Source organism: Populus euphratica, unplaced genomic scaffold, assembly GCF_000495115.2.
Source record: "Populus euphratica unplaced genomic scaffold, PopEup_1.0 scaffold1.1, whole genome shotgun sequence".
Taxonomy (NCBI): Eukaryota; Viridiplantae; Streptophyta; class Magnoliopsida; order Malpighiales; family Salicaceae; genus Populus; species Populus euphratica.
Genome location: NW_011499845.1, coordinates 6,779,607 through 6,794,855, shown reverse-complemented (window position 1 = coordinate 6,794,855; position 15,249 = coordinate 6,779,607). Strand labels below are relative to the sequence as shown.

Here is a 15,249-nt window from a genome sequence, read left to right as displayed (position 1 = left end):
TAAATTGAACTTGTTTTATCAACATCAAAACAAATTTGTACTATAAATTTTCAAAGAATCATCTCAGGATGAAGATTTAAATTTATAATTACTTGGTTAATAAAATTTTGATATCATATTTAAAAGTCATCCATTTCAACTTAATAATTTAAGATATTAAATGAAATTTTAAAAATAGTTTTATATTACTTTCTAACATAAATAAAAAAAATTATATATTATTATTCCGCTATCTAGTTATTCAATGTGAAATTAATGACTCTAATATATTAAAGAATCATTTCAATTTAAAAAATTAAATTATTAAGTAAGAAATTATTTGATATTATTTTTCATCACATTCTTTTAAGTAAAAGTTTTTTGGTCTCGAAATTTATATAAATTCACATATATTATATGAGTTCCAAACTATTGGTCATTATAATAGAAGTCAAATCTAGTTTATTTATATTATTTTTAAACAAATTACAACACAAATAATCTTTAATACAAAATCATAATTTTGGAGGGTGTTGAATTTTAGGAGATTCAATTCTTAAAGGATACAAATATAGAGAGGGTATTCCGTTGGTGGTTTCACAATGTTCCGTAAGAGAGTATTTAATCGTTGTTTTTGGTCGACGATCACCATCATTTCAGTAGTGTATATACAGCTTAAATTCTCTCTCGTTCAATTTGAATTATTATGCCTTTAATTGTCAATATAATTTACGTTACCGGTTTCCTATGTATGTTGAAAGGAGACTTCTCCTTCTTTTCTTTTCTTTTTTTCCTTCAAATTTCTGTATATCTTTTTGTTTCCTTTTTGTGTTGGGAATATACAGTGCTAGTTACGAATTGATTTAAACATTCCTTTCCTTTTTTTTCTTTCAGTAATAATATCTAAGTGTTCAAATTTAAAATACATATATATACAAGCAAACATAGCAGCCTGGTCTCTGCCGGCCTTAACAGTTAAAAGAGTTTACTTAGAGAGTCTCAAACGATAATTGTGTTCATGGGGTCCAAGCATTTGGTCAATATATAATTGGCCTGGATCTTGTTGGAGTGTTGTAATCACTGCATGCTTGATTTCCGATCAAATTAAAATCTAATTTTTTATATATTGATACATTCGATTATAAAAGTAAACCAATTGTTTAAACAAATGTTTTTAATATGCAGTCGGTGCTTGCGTTAAACTAGCTCTAGATGTGGACCTTGTCGGTTTTCTGCTCTCATTTTCACAGGTTGCCCTTACATTTTACATCATCCATGACGCCAAAAAATTTCAATGATTGATTTTTTTTTTGTACTTCCGAAACCAGCCTTTCTGTATATATATCCTTGTCCAGTTTTTGGATGCAACATTTTCATGGCCCAGAGTCAGCTTACTCTTCAATCTTAGAGGCACAATAGTAAAGAATTTAGGATGATATTAAACTCAATTATTTTATAATTATACGGTAGTATAGGAAACTAGCTTTTCTGAGCAGTGAACTTAGATTTTCTCATTTTTCTTCCCTTCATTTTTCGTGTTCTCCACATTCAAGAATTCTCCGATACACTTAGTTCATCATGGAGACTACAGAAATAAAGCTAGGTGCAAGGGGAACATGTCCTTAGAGTTATTATATATATGGATGATCCTGGTCGATCTTTCTCTGATTTCACTAACAAAAAGCCTCACACCCTATTCAGACTACAGGGTGGTTATTATAATTCTTTCTACTTTTTTTTTACAACTTTAAAACTAATGTGTTATTAGAGGGTGGAACCGCACTGATTTCTGGTTTTCTAGCAAATTTTTCACTTCTTCTCATTTGCATATTCATATGTTGACTTTTTCAAGCACCCTTTCTTGCATTACAGATTTAGGTGCCCTTCTTCCGCAATTAACATTTTTTGAAGTCTTTCCCTCCCTTTAATTTGTCCGCTCTGTTCCTCGTTTAGTGGAGTGGGAATCAAATTAAGTGATATGTATATATATTAACGTTGTGATAATTGCGGTCTTGAGCGAGTTTCGATAGACAGTAATTAAAAGAGTTTTTAAGTTTCACAGGCACTGTACTTCGATACTGTTCCAGGATAGTGATGCTGCGGTCTGAACTGCAGTCCTACTGTTCACGTTGAAGCACATGCGGAACACACACTTCAATTACATTTACAGTGGACAAAATACCTATATATATACATTTTAGGTGGTTTTAGGGTTCTAGGTAAGCAGTAGAGTGGGGTTCAATCAACAGGAGCCCCCCCCCGTTTATAGCCTCACATGTCTCCTTGATGCTGCGAGGGGGCGCCCCCCCCCCCCCCCCCGTTTATAGCCTCACATGTCTCCTTGATGCTGCGAGGGGAGCATATCAATTCAAAAATTTATCTTGATCGTAAAACATGGAATTCATCAGATTGCAATCAATAGCTATAGGTTGAGAATTGATACCATGCATGTCATAAAAGAAATGGCCGCTGTGTTTTTGCGTGTAAATAATTATATATATATATATATGTGGTGTATTCTCATATATATACATATATACATATATACACACACACACATATATATTTTCAATTTATCAGCTGTTTCCTTAAAGTCAACATGCATGCATTTCAATAGTGATAATAGTGATCACGCCAACCCTACAAGTTTCACTGCCACAAGAGCTAAGTTTGAAATATATATATATATATATATATAATCCACACTATCCGAGACCAGACTCAAAACGCTGTCATCGGACTTGTTGATATTCGAAAGCTAGGATAATTTTTTTATATAAATAAAAAAAATGCAGCCTATTTTTAGTTCCCAGGTCACCCTGAGTCAACAGCTTTAAATAAATTTCATTTTGTTGGTAAGTTGGGAATCAATGAACAAATGAAAATCCTGGACCACCCTAGTTCTAGCTAGCAGCAACCTTTGATGATAAAGCACAGAATTCTAAAGGTAAATGACTCACATGTCTTCTGCATTAGTTCTATTCAATCTGTTTGTCGGGATCAAGGAGTCTTGTAATGTTCACATCACAGCACATGCATTCCCCCCAATCCGTCACATACATATATATATATATAGGCCTATACATGTAGAACCTACCTACCTAGCTGTAGACGTAGAGTGGGGATCAATGGTCATATTATAGCACTTCCATGCATCACATTAATAAAATAAAACATAAAACATAGTATGCGCAAGATGAAGATTTTGGTATTATTTTTTTCAATGTTTTTTTTTGGTTTTCAATGATTTTTTTAATATTTTTGAATTGATATGCTAATATTAAAAATAAATTTTAAAAAATAAAAAAATATAGTATTTTAATATATTTTCAAACAAAAAAACTCCCTAAAATACAATAATAATATATTTTCAAACAAAAAAATCCCTAAAATACAATAGTTACAATATCAAACACTTCAATCATGTAAATAAATAGCATTTGATGACAAAATTTTAGGAATATACCAAATATCGAACCAAAGTTATTGTGTTTTGTGAGTGAATTTTCCAGCAATTAATGTTGTCTACTTTCTGCAATTTTAATTTTAATTTTAGTTTCGTCTAAACTATAATTTTTAATTCCTAAATTAATTGTTATTTATTAATGCTCTCAGCTTTTACTATCTTGCTTTTTTTTTTTGTTTTTGTGGTATCTGTTAGGTTGGTTGCCATTAATGTGCAACAACCATTTGCTATTGCACCAACCATGTGCACTCATCCAAGATGTCAAAGGTTGGCAGCCACCATTGTTGAAGAAGAGTTGGAGTTGGCAGCCACCTTTGTTGAAGAAAAGCCTCCATGAATGCCTATAAATAGAGGCATATGCAAGAGAGCAAAATGAGTGAAGAGAATTATGAAAATGTGAAGAGAGTAGAGAGGAAGAGAGAGCTGCAAGTGCAGCAAAGAGAGTTGAGAGTTGAGTATGAGAGGGTGTAATCCTCCTCCTCCATGTATTTGTTTTGTATTCTTTCTCTATCTCTAAATATATTGACTTCTCCCATGGATGTAGGCGATTTTGCCGAACCACGTTAAATATTGTGTCAGTGTGCTTGGCCCTCCTATGAGCAAGTATCAGAATATCACCGGTCGGAATTCCCAACAGTATCTTGTTATTTCCTCCTTCCTGATAATAAGCAACGGTATGACATAAACGAATTACCTAATAAAAGAAATTAAAACTGTATTTATCAGAAGCAATTGGGAGAAAGATGGAGAAGCTAAGGCCTAAGGGTGGTTAATTGGGAAGGAGCGATCGGATGTATCCTTCATTTAACAAGAATAATAAGGATCTAAAGAAGGAAATGAAGCATTCCTCAAATACTTTCTCGTTTATAATTGATCTCCATCCTCTTTTAAATGGCTAGCTCAAGTGAAACTAGATATATGATGGCTCTTTTTTCGGTAAACCTGGTCCTGCTGGGAGTTGGGGGTGCTTTGAGAAATCATTTAAGCATTATTTTACGCATGTTTTCAGCTTATATATAGGAGAGAAATGGATTGCAATCTGGGTGAGCTTTTTACTATCAGGAAAGCTTAATGTGATCTGTGTTGGGTTGCTTGCGCTCTGCATAGAGAAGTGAAATCTGATTCTCTTTATAATTAATGTTGTAAGCAGTGGCTTTTGAAAAGGGATGCAAGGCCTCGGAGATTTTCGCATGAATTTAATATTATGCTCTTTGATGATCTCTCTTGTCTTTTTATCTTGTGTGAAAATCATTCATTTGTTAGGACATTAAGCCATTAATTTGTGTTGCTGATGTCTTGTCAAGCAAGGAGTTTCTAGCTAGGATGCTCAATTTTGTTTTGATTGTCTACTGCTTGATTTGTATAAATCTATTTTGTCATAAATATTCTTTGTACATTTGTTTCTAGAATCTGTTTTCAAGACTCCAAGCTAGATATACAAGCCCCAACAAATTAAGTGGCATTTGTAAGGAAGTTATGGTTCTTTCATGGATTAAAATGAATGGACCTGTAAGAAAACTATAAGGTACAAAACCTTAGAATCTTGCCAAATAAATAAAGCTTCCTAACATAATTTTTAGTTTTTTAGTTTTCTCGAAAGCTAATAATTAGTTATCTATATACGGAAAATACTAATTAAGTTAATAAAAGTTCAAAACGGGAATATGTTTTAAAAAAACTCTATTGTAATCATTAAGTTAATGAATATTTGTAAATTAAGGTAATAATTAAATTTATATATCTAGAATGAATTAAAGTAAGTATTAAAACTACGTACTGTTACAGTCATTAAGTTAAAAAAACAATTAAAGAGAAGCCAATACAAATTGGAATAGGTAATAACTTCATCGAAGGAAAAGGAATTAAGAAGGTAGTCAAGTTACTATTATAGTCATCAAGAATTAAAGAATATTCTAATCGAAACATGGTTCATGCTTTATACATAACAACAAGAGGATAGCTTTCTAACACATATTTATTATTCCGAACACTATATACATATGGTTTCTAAAGTTTCTAGTCTTAAAAAAAAACAAATCACATAGAAGCTAGCTCATGATCTAATCTTCTTTCAAAGGAGTTTTCAATCATCTCTAAAACTGAGTTGTCAAACATCACAACTAGTTTAATCATGTGCAAAGTAACATGTATTAATTACATGTTACATCATGTCATTAGAGGCTTGATCTTCGAACTAGTTTAATCATGGTTTCTAGACAAGTTGGGCCATTCTTATTTCATGAAGGCCGTGTTATGGGCTGCTATCCTTGGGTTGAGATTAGCTTCCATCATGGGTATAAGCAAATTGAATTGGAGTTGGATCGCATGGTTTTTAATTTTTCTTTCTTATTGATGCTGCTAGAGGGACTTCGAAGTTGCTGCCTCATGGCCTTTATTCAAGGAAATGCTGCAGCTTTTGAGCGGTGATTATGAGGTTCCTATTCGAGAAAGCAACATTAATATGTACGGATTGGCTGTCATCGGCGTTTCAGAATAACGGCTAATTGTCACTTGTAATAACGTCCCCGATCATTAAATAATAGATAAGCAACATTCATCTCATGCATGACCATGGACTTTCCAAAGTTTTACATCAGATGATATAACAAACTCAATAGTGGAAATTCTCACTCGGATATCCTATGCGCGCGCACAAACACACACACATGTATATACACGCACGCACGGTATGTCATTAACTAGAAGACACAAGCTGGACATATCTTTCACCTGTTTCAAGCAGTGTTCTTAACTCAAATGTAATCCGCGACTGAATTGACGCTCGACAGAATGCAAAATTCGAGATCTTCTAATTCTTGCACTATTCTTCTTGATCTGGATCAGCTTATCATAGAGACACCATGGAAAACTAAGAAAATGGTCTCGATTCATTCCCTCATTGTAGCAACCCCAATAATTATGATGATATGTGACATGGTACCAGGCTGAGGCTTTTGCGTCTACATCATCAGCTTGAGAATCTAACCCGCTTCCCTTTTCATTGAACCAGGACCTAGCCTCTTTTCTCAAAGACCTTACTGCCATTCCAATCGCCTCTGCATCCCTTTTCTTCGTGAAAGATTTTGACATTTTCATGAAACTTCCACTAAGAAGTTCTGCCTCGGTTTTGATGCCATAATACTCCATAAGATTGCCCAGCTTGTAATCATAATTGCTTTTGTAATAAAAGGCATCATCTATGTAATCCTCAAAGCCATCAACTTCCATATCAGGGTCATAACACTGCCTCGCCACATCTGATGTAAATGACCTAATAGAGCTGGTACGTGGCGCAATGTCTTTCACTTCTCGGAAAAGCTTTCCAATCACATTACGTGATTCATAGGAGGGTTTGTCAGGCTTTTCCATAAAGTCAGGATATTCTCTTACACGAAGATTAGAAGGTATTTCAGCTGGTACTCCAGTCTTTGGAAAGTCAACCGCAATTGAAAATTTACGTGCAAGCTCTAAGCATGGTTCACTCATTGCTTTGAGAGATTCTTTATCAGCAAAGGCAGTGTGAGCATTTGCAATTATTCCCAAGCTGTCATTAACTATGTAGTTTGTGAAATACTCCTCGACTTCCTGAACCAACAAAATGTAGATCTCTAAGCAAAAGGGAAACATAAGTTTATAGCAACAGCACAAGAAAATTCCAATGGAAAGCTGAAAAGCACGACAGTTGTGCAACTCAACAACTCGTCATTCTAAAGGACTTCCAAGAGTGGCACGCGCTTTTATCTTTTATTGGTCAAATGCAATATAGAGCGGGCTGTGAAACTGTTAGCAAATTTACACTATTCTTTGCAGCTATTGGATTTAGTTACTCCTGTGTTCTCCTTTTCTTCTTATCACATAACAGCTAGAACTTTGGTGCAGCTCCCGTTTATCTCAAGTCAAATTAAGACAATAGTGTTAGATAACAAATGCCAAATCACACACGTCAAAACCCTGTCTGTGGCTTTCCTCTGATTCAAGAAACAGTTAAAACAACAACTCCCCTTGAATTTTTCTATTGTTTCTCTACTAAATTGTTTAAACCACTACATCATGTAAGAAAAAGAAGCTTTCATGTCTCTGTTGAATTCCCTTTGTATATATAGGACTACTGTGAGAATACATCAATATGGAACTCTCCAATCTGAAGATGATAGTTTGACAAATAGTTTAATGTGTAACTTGTTATCATTGGTCTCACATGGACTTTGCTGGACATGACGAAACCACAAACACATCATGAGAAAACGAACATGCTGAGTTTGAAAAGTGATGGTGAATTCACAAACTGGCTTCTGGGGTGTGGTCCGTGTAAAATACTGCAGAAAGATGGAATTGGGATCCTCTCATATTTATATTCTGTCATGTTACTTAAATTTAAATCTAAATTCAAAATGAATGGGCATGATTTTAGTGTTTGTCAAAAATTAAAAATGGCAACAACTTTAACTCCTTTTTTTTTTCCTCGCCTATTCTAGATCATGCAATTCAAAATTAATGGTGGGATTTGTAACATGATCAATCATGTTCCCTTCCAAACATAAGATAATCCAAATTTGAAAATATGGATTGTAGCACACAAATTGAAATGCTTAGAAATCTTAATAGGAAATAAAATGAGAAATATGCTATTCTATAGCAGATAATTTCTCAAAACACCTCACATATATAGAAATACCTCAATAGTAACATCATGATCCAGCTGCAGAGTGGGCTCTGGGGTATAGTCCATCGGTGAGATTTGCTGACTAGGAATCAGCTCCGGATCCCAACAGACAAAATAGATATCTCCATCCAAATCACTTCCAGAGCATTGATTTGGGTGAGGTCTAGGATTATAGACATTGATGTCAATAGAAATTTCTACACATAAAAGCTTTATAGAAGAGTTATCAAGTGTAGCACAATTAGTCTATATACTAAGCATAGGCAACAGACAAAATAGATATCTCCATCCAAATCACTTCCAGAGCATTCCTTTGGGTGAGGTCTAGGATTATAGACATTGATGTCAATAGAAATTTCTACACATAAAAGCTTTATAGAAGAGTTATCAAGTGTAGCACAATTAGTCTATATACTAAGCGTAGGCATACTTTTTCTGTGAGTTTACCACAAAACTAGCATACTAAAAAGGGTATCCCTTCGGCTGGCTGTCTTGCAAATTAGCAGAAAAGTTGCAACACAGTTACAGCTTAAAAGACAAAAGAGCTCTATGAAATAGACAAGAAAAAGTTACGACTGCAGTGATGAAGAAAACTGTTTATGCCAGTTAGCAAAGTCACCACCACTCCCATCACAACACTCGCATAAAATATGGAAGGAAGCACAAACTTTTCCCAACGAATTTCCCATGTTTGTGTGTGTGCACAAGTACCTGTGTTTATTTTATGGCTCTGTGCAGAATATGTGATGATACTGAGAAATTTTGGATAGGTGCTTTACCAGAAAACTTATGGTCTTAAGAGTCATAAGAAATAGTGAAAGCTACAACATGCACAACAGAAAGAAACTCAAACTAAACTGACATCTTCCCAAAGAGTGATCCGGGGTGTATTGTTGCAAAAGGAAACAAGTAGCAGGATTTACCTTGGACCTTTCTGGGGAAAAACAACACAATCAACCATATGGTGCAAAGCTGGCACGTCCACTGCCTTTAAAATGCGCACATCACCTGGGTGCAAGCAAGGGTTTTTGGCCACCACTACACTTCCCTCAATCAGATAACACTGTCCTCGTCCTCTTTCACTGAACACGTCTGAACTATCATACAAGTTCCGAAATCTAGAGCCAGAAAATTGTACAAATACCTGCCCATGTTCCAAGGTTCTAGTTTCATCTAGACATCCCATCATTAATCTTCCATTTGGAATAAATATCCTTGTTTTTGTCCGTAATTCCAGCAACTTCGATGCCCGGAATGTTTGGAGCATCATTGAAAGGAATGGTTCAGCATCAGGCTGATAACCACACAAAAGCATTTCCTTGAGAATGTTGGTATTCTCTCCTGGTGACATCAACACCAGTGCCTCCTGTGCCCTTAATGGATCTGTCAAGATAGCATCAAGTTGATCCACAGCTTCTCTCTGCTTTCTCTCAAAATGATGATCTGGAACTCCAAGAGTAGAAAGAAGAGTAATGAGTTGGCGATTCAGAAAACAAGGCTGATATTTGCTATGTGCTAGAACATCCAGTTTTGTGTTTTCAGACTCGTATTTGAACATACTCATCCTCAATGATAATTTTTTTGTTGAAGTTGGATCAACTGCCACTACACCTTTATAGCCAGCATATCGAATCTGAAATGCAGATGGAGTGAAACCTTTGCAGCCACATTTTATGGCCACTTTCCTCGCAAATTCAGCAGATATTTTGCCAATACCATCAGAGAACAGATATCTAGTTCCTCCTCTTGAAACTTCTATGTCTGAAATAATTTCAATTTCATGCCTGCTAACACTCAGAGTTTCAGTGGATGAACTGAAGGATTGACCCAGTCTGGCAGCATACCTAGCCACATTTCTAATCTGATGAAAACTGCCCATCCATCTCCTTATATCTGCAGCAGTGAGCCCGAGTCTCGAAGCAAACATCCAGCATGAATTCTCCCGCAATTGACTGGATGAAAAGGCAAGGAACTCAAACTTCTTATCACCAATAACTATACCATTTCGCAGAGTGGAAAGAATCCTGTTGTATATCGCAGTTCTCCTAAGCTCATTTCTAGAAGATGTTCGCGGAGATACATCTGTTGAATGAATTTTCTCTAACTCCTCATCAACAAAAGAAACACGAAGAAAGTTATCAATTTCTTCTAGATATTGGCGAAGTACACGATTTGAGATATTAACCTCTGGACCACAGAAAAACACTTTACAAGGAGTTATTTGAACCTTGTAAACGTATACCAAACCAGCATCTAACGATAGAACAGGTGACCTTGGAGGGTTTCCTGAGGTAAGATACTTTCTGTACTGTTCATTGAACCACTTAGAAGGTTCATAACAACATTCTTTCAGGTGATATAGCTTCTCAAGGGCATGCTCTATGCAACGGACAGGCATTCTATTTGGATCAACCAACCTGTAAAAAATATCATCCAGCATTGACCCTGCAAGGCACCCATTCTGAACCAACAAATTAACCCTAAATAAGATGTTATAAGGCAAATTAACACCTGAGGATGGGCCAACAATGGGGACTAGATCTGGATTGCGAGAAAAAGTCGAACCACTCTCCAAAACAAATGTTCCTTCATTTTCTTTATAGTAGAAAAAGTTCTCGTTGAAATTTGGAAGTTGTAGATGACTAGGAAGTTCCAAACATAATGAAGATGAATGTCCGATGGAGCATGATGGAGTAAAATCAGTTGTCCTGACCCACTGTTCATCAGGAATATCCCTAAAATAATTGAGAAGTGGATCCTCAAATAAATTCAACGAAGAGGGTACCTCTCTCTCATAAATCCGAGGTGCACCATATAACTATAAGTTGAAAAGAAACAAAAAAATATAAACATTTCTTTGTCAATTTCATGAACGGACCAAACGAGGAAATGCATTGTAAAGCAATAACTAGCATGACCTAATCTACTAGATGCAATTGTACACATCAGCAAACAGCTCAAATTTTCATAGCATTGAAACCATAATTCCCATATAAATTCTTGCAAGCAACAGGCACTAACAGCATAAATTGTTCAATTAACATATGCATCGCTTTTAGCCTGACTAACAGTTTCTCTTAAAGCAACTTTAACAACACACATAACTCAACTCAACAAAATCACATTACCAAAAAAACTGGGGTCAGCACCTCAGCTGAAGAAGTGACCTAGATAAATCACTTCAAAATTTCATGAAAAAAAAAGTATATATTCCAAGCATATATATCAAGAGCATTTAATTTTTTTTTATCCCCTCAAAGAATTTGCAGCTCATATACACAAAAATGATGAATGCAAAACACCAAGAAAGATAAATACATGAAAAGCTAAATGCAAAGGTGAAAAATATCTACAAACTTAAAAAAAAAAAAATCACAACTTAAGTGGAGTGGAAACCATCAGAAAGGAAACAGGAGGGATAATCTGATACCCCCCCCCCAAAAAAAAAAAAAAAAAAAAATTCATAATAATTCCTCTCTAACTACAATATTTAATCCATGAATAGTTTTGCCGCTCCACATGCCAATCAGTATAAATTCTTTAAGAACATATGCACTATTTTTCTGAAATCTAACAGATTAAACAGGATCCTCTTTTGAACAGTTTAATTTTGTCATCCTGTTCCAACAATCAGATAAATCAATAACCAGAGAGAATAGGGATTTCACCCTTCCTCGATAACCATTGTCTAACAGGTATGGATGTCAAAGGAAAACCAATTTTCTCTAGCATCAAAACGTTAACAGAAAATAACAATGCATTTTCAACAATAACAAGGGTATTTAAATACAACCTGAATTAGAAGATACTTCACAGTTTGGCCACGAGGACGATGTAGTTCAATCTGCCAAATGTTCTCAAAGAGAAGGTTAAGCTTATATTCAGCTAGATTATGTGACAGGAAAAAGTGTAACTTCCTCATTCCCAATCCAAAATTCACAGAAACATTGTTCCCGCTCCAGACAGCAGAAAACTTCTCTTTAGAAGTCTGATAGCCAAAGTGAAGTGTCACACTTTCCATGGTATGCAAAGAGGATCTGGGCTGAGGTATGATATCACGATCCATTGGCCGAGCATTAAGATATGAACGACCATACCACAGGCGTTGATTAGCTAAGGAGATAATCTGTTCAGTAGCTCTTGTGGTTGTGAATTGGACAATAGCATATTTCCTTGCACCTCTCGTTCTTGTTTCCCTGATCTTAAGAGCTTCAACAGTTCCACCACCAGTATATGATTCCAAAAACACCTGCACTGCTCCTGCAGTCGCGCTAGAAGGGAATCCAGAAACTTGAACCGTCTTACTCATCCAAGTAACTCTGTAGTCCACCTAAACAAAAAATTATACTGGTTTCAGATTTGTAAGAGAAGATTCTTCTTCACAGCAAAAGCAGAAAAAAGGCTCAATAAATCCTTTTGTTATAGGCATCATCATGCAATCACAGACAAAATTGAGTGCAAGACATCTGAAATGTTCCTATGTACCATAGAAGATATGTCAAGAATCCAGGCAGACCCACATCCTTCAGCAAAAGGACCTGTAATTACCAGTACATTCTCGAAGTGAAATCATTTTTGGAAACTCTAGACCCTCTACGGAAGCAACACAGGGAAACAAAATTTAGATTTTCTTTCCAAAGTCGTCAAAAATTCCTGAGCCATGAGGGAATATAACAAAAATTCACTGAATTAAGTAAGAAAAATTAAAAGTTTCAGTTTCTTAGAATTTCCTTCATCTTAAAGAATTATATTCTGTCCACAAACTATATATCATGCATCCTTGTCAGATAAACCCCACTCACTTACCATTATGGCAATGCCATCTCTACAATTCACATAAAATCTTAATCAAGTACTAGATCACTGTCCACACAAACATTCTCTCTCGATACAAATCGTGACTTTCTAGTTGATAAGGTAAGAGCCAGAAGTACCAAAAGAGCAAAGAAGTTACACTCAAGATTTTACAGATAAAATCACATAACAACAAGAGAAAAAAATCCGACGATACCCGAGTAAAATTGATGAAAAAGATGACGATCAGAACGGAAAATACAGACAACAATGTAGAAGCAAGATAACAAAACTCGGCCGTACAAATCTGAAGTTTTACAACAGTTATCGTGCGATAGGTATGGCTTATCTATACAACATCTTAAAAAGACCCAACCAAACAGCAAGCAAAGGATCAAGCAAACAAAAACGAAAAAGGAAAGGGAAGACTGCAAATGAGGGAGAAAGAGAGACTCACTAGAGAAAGTAGAAACAACCCAGCACCAAATATGGAAATCCCACGGAAGAGCTTCACTCACTTCACTCACTGGCATGCACTCAAGAAAGGAAAGAAAACAGAGAAAGATGAGAATCAGGTCTCTCTTGGGTCTGTTGATCAGTCAATGCTAAGTCAATTCGTTCTCACTCTCTTCATTCTTTTATAAGAAAATGTGATATCAGCAAGGTGAAGAGTTGATTTAGAAGTGTATTTGTGATTATTTTATTTTAACTATTTATATTATATTAAAATTATTTTTTTATATTTTAAAATTTATTTTTAATATTAATATATTAAAATAATTTGTAGAACATAAAAAACTTAAGTTTTAGCAAAAAAATATGTTAAATTTTTAAAAATATAGTTTGTATCATATTTTTAAATGGTATCTAAGAATTCAATTGGATTTTTTTTAGTTTTTTTTATGGTTAAAAAAATAAAAATAAATAAAAATATTTTATAAAAAATTTAATATTATATAACGATAATAAAGCATTTTAAATAAATAAATAGTTTTTCATGATCTAACAAAATGTTTAAGGTATAAATATTTAAAATTATAAAATTATTTTATTAATCGACTTACATTGAATATGTAGTTAGAATAAAATACAACTACATAAATAAACAAATTTTAAAAATTTATTTTTTATTAAATTTATAGTTTTTTATTGTATAAAAAAATACTTATACATTATTTATTGGATTTTAAATATCCAACATTATATTATTTATTATTCAATGTAAAATAAAAAGAATTACATGTATATATGTATATATTGTAGCTTTTCAAGGCTTAAAAAAATTTGTAGTGTCAATGATGCAATAATAATTTGAACTTGTGTTTTGTAAGGAAACACAAATATATCTTACAAGATTTTTTATATTTTTTTTCAAATTCTAAAGATATATTTTATTACATATTATAAGAATGAGTAGACACGGTTAAATATTTTTTCTTAACTTTATAGTTGTTCTTATCAATAAAAAATTAATAAATGATATCTCCCATCTTTATATAGCTCCAAATAATTATCTCGTTTAGATATCTCAAATTAACAAAATAATACTTCATTGCATCAAGATAATTTATTCAAATTTAATAACACCTATATTTTTTTACTTCTTAATACTTTACAGTGGAGTCAAAAAATTTATATTTGAATTGTCAGTTACCTCAATAAATATTCTTGTATTATATACATTGCCTTTCCACCCAGCTTAAATAAATATTAATTATATGTCATAGCTATATATCATCATTAGGTATATTTTTTTATTAATAAATTATATTTGATTTTCTTGTGATACACAAGCATATATATATATATATATATATATATATGTGATTGCTCTAATATAATTATACATAAAAAAATAATTTATCAATCAATTGAAATGTAGTCAAAATATTTCAACCTTTTCATGTGATTTAACAGATAATATTCAACCTTAAACTAATTATAATTGAAGCACAAATACTATTTATTTATTTTTAAAGTACTAATGCAATAAAAAAGAGACGTGTTTAAGAGTATGGTAAATATTACTTATAAAAATATTTTTTGTTTGAAAATATATTCAAATAATATTTTTTTTATTTTTAAAAATTTATTTTTAACATTAAAACAACACAAAACACCTAAAATCTAATTTAAAGCTAAAAAAAACTTAATTTTTTTCAAAGACACGGCTGGGCTATAATTCCAAATGTGACCTAAATCTTGAAAATATCTAATTTGATGATATTTTTAAAAAGTAACTTAGTTTCATAAAATTTCTAGAAGAATGATATAGGTTGAAAACATATTTGTAAAATAGCGTCGTTTAAACACACTCGTGTTTTTAAATATTATTTTTGTACATAAT

The 15,249-nt window shown here is 33.4% G+C and overlaps 1 protein-coding gene across 2 annotated transcripts; it reads right to left on the bottom strand.

Annotated features, from left to right (window-relative positions):
• Window positions 1-5,928: 5,928 nt before the first annotated feature.
• On the bottom strand, window positions 5,929-13,554 carry LOC105125519 (RNA-dependent RNA polymerase 1-like). Of its 2 annotated transcripts, XM_011026005.1 has the most exons (6): window positions 13,360-13,554; window positions 11,902-12,438; window positions 9,032-10,926; window positions 8,392-8,432; window positions 8,121-8,230; window positions 5,929-7,030 (listed from the first exon to the last, which is right to left on the bottom strand). In XM_011026005.1, the coding sequence occupies exons 2-6, from the start codon at window positions 12,415-12,417 to the stop codon at window positions 6,194-6,196; spliced, it is 3,399 nt and encodes a 1,132-aa protein (XP_011024307.1). In that variant the 5' UTR covers window positions 12,418-12,438; window positions 13,360-13,554; the 3' UTR covers window positions 5,929-6,193. The 2 variants fall into 2 exon arrangements, with proteins under 2 accessions (XP_011024307.1, XP_011024314.1); XM_011026012.1 differs by lacking the exon at window positions 8,392-8,432 and having other exon boundaries at window positions 8,121-8,271.
• Window positions 13,555-15,249: the final 1,695 nt, after the last annotated feature.

Bases quoted from the DNA above. Each gene is read 5' to 3' on its own strand.
- LOC105125519 (XM_011026005.1), bottom strand. From the start codon at position 12,417: ATGAGTAAGACGGTTCAAGTTTCTGGATTCCCTTCTAGCGCGACTGCA. The intron at 8,433-9,031 runs GTAAATCCTGCT...CTATAATCCTAG, and splicing joins TTTCCCCAGAAAGGTCCAAG to ACCTCACCCAAAGGAATGCT. The intron at 7,031-8,120 runs GTATTTCTATAT...TTGTTGGTTCAG, and splicing joins ATCATGATGTTACTATTGAG to GAAGTCGAGGAGTATTTCAC.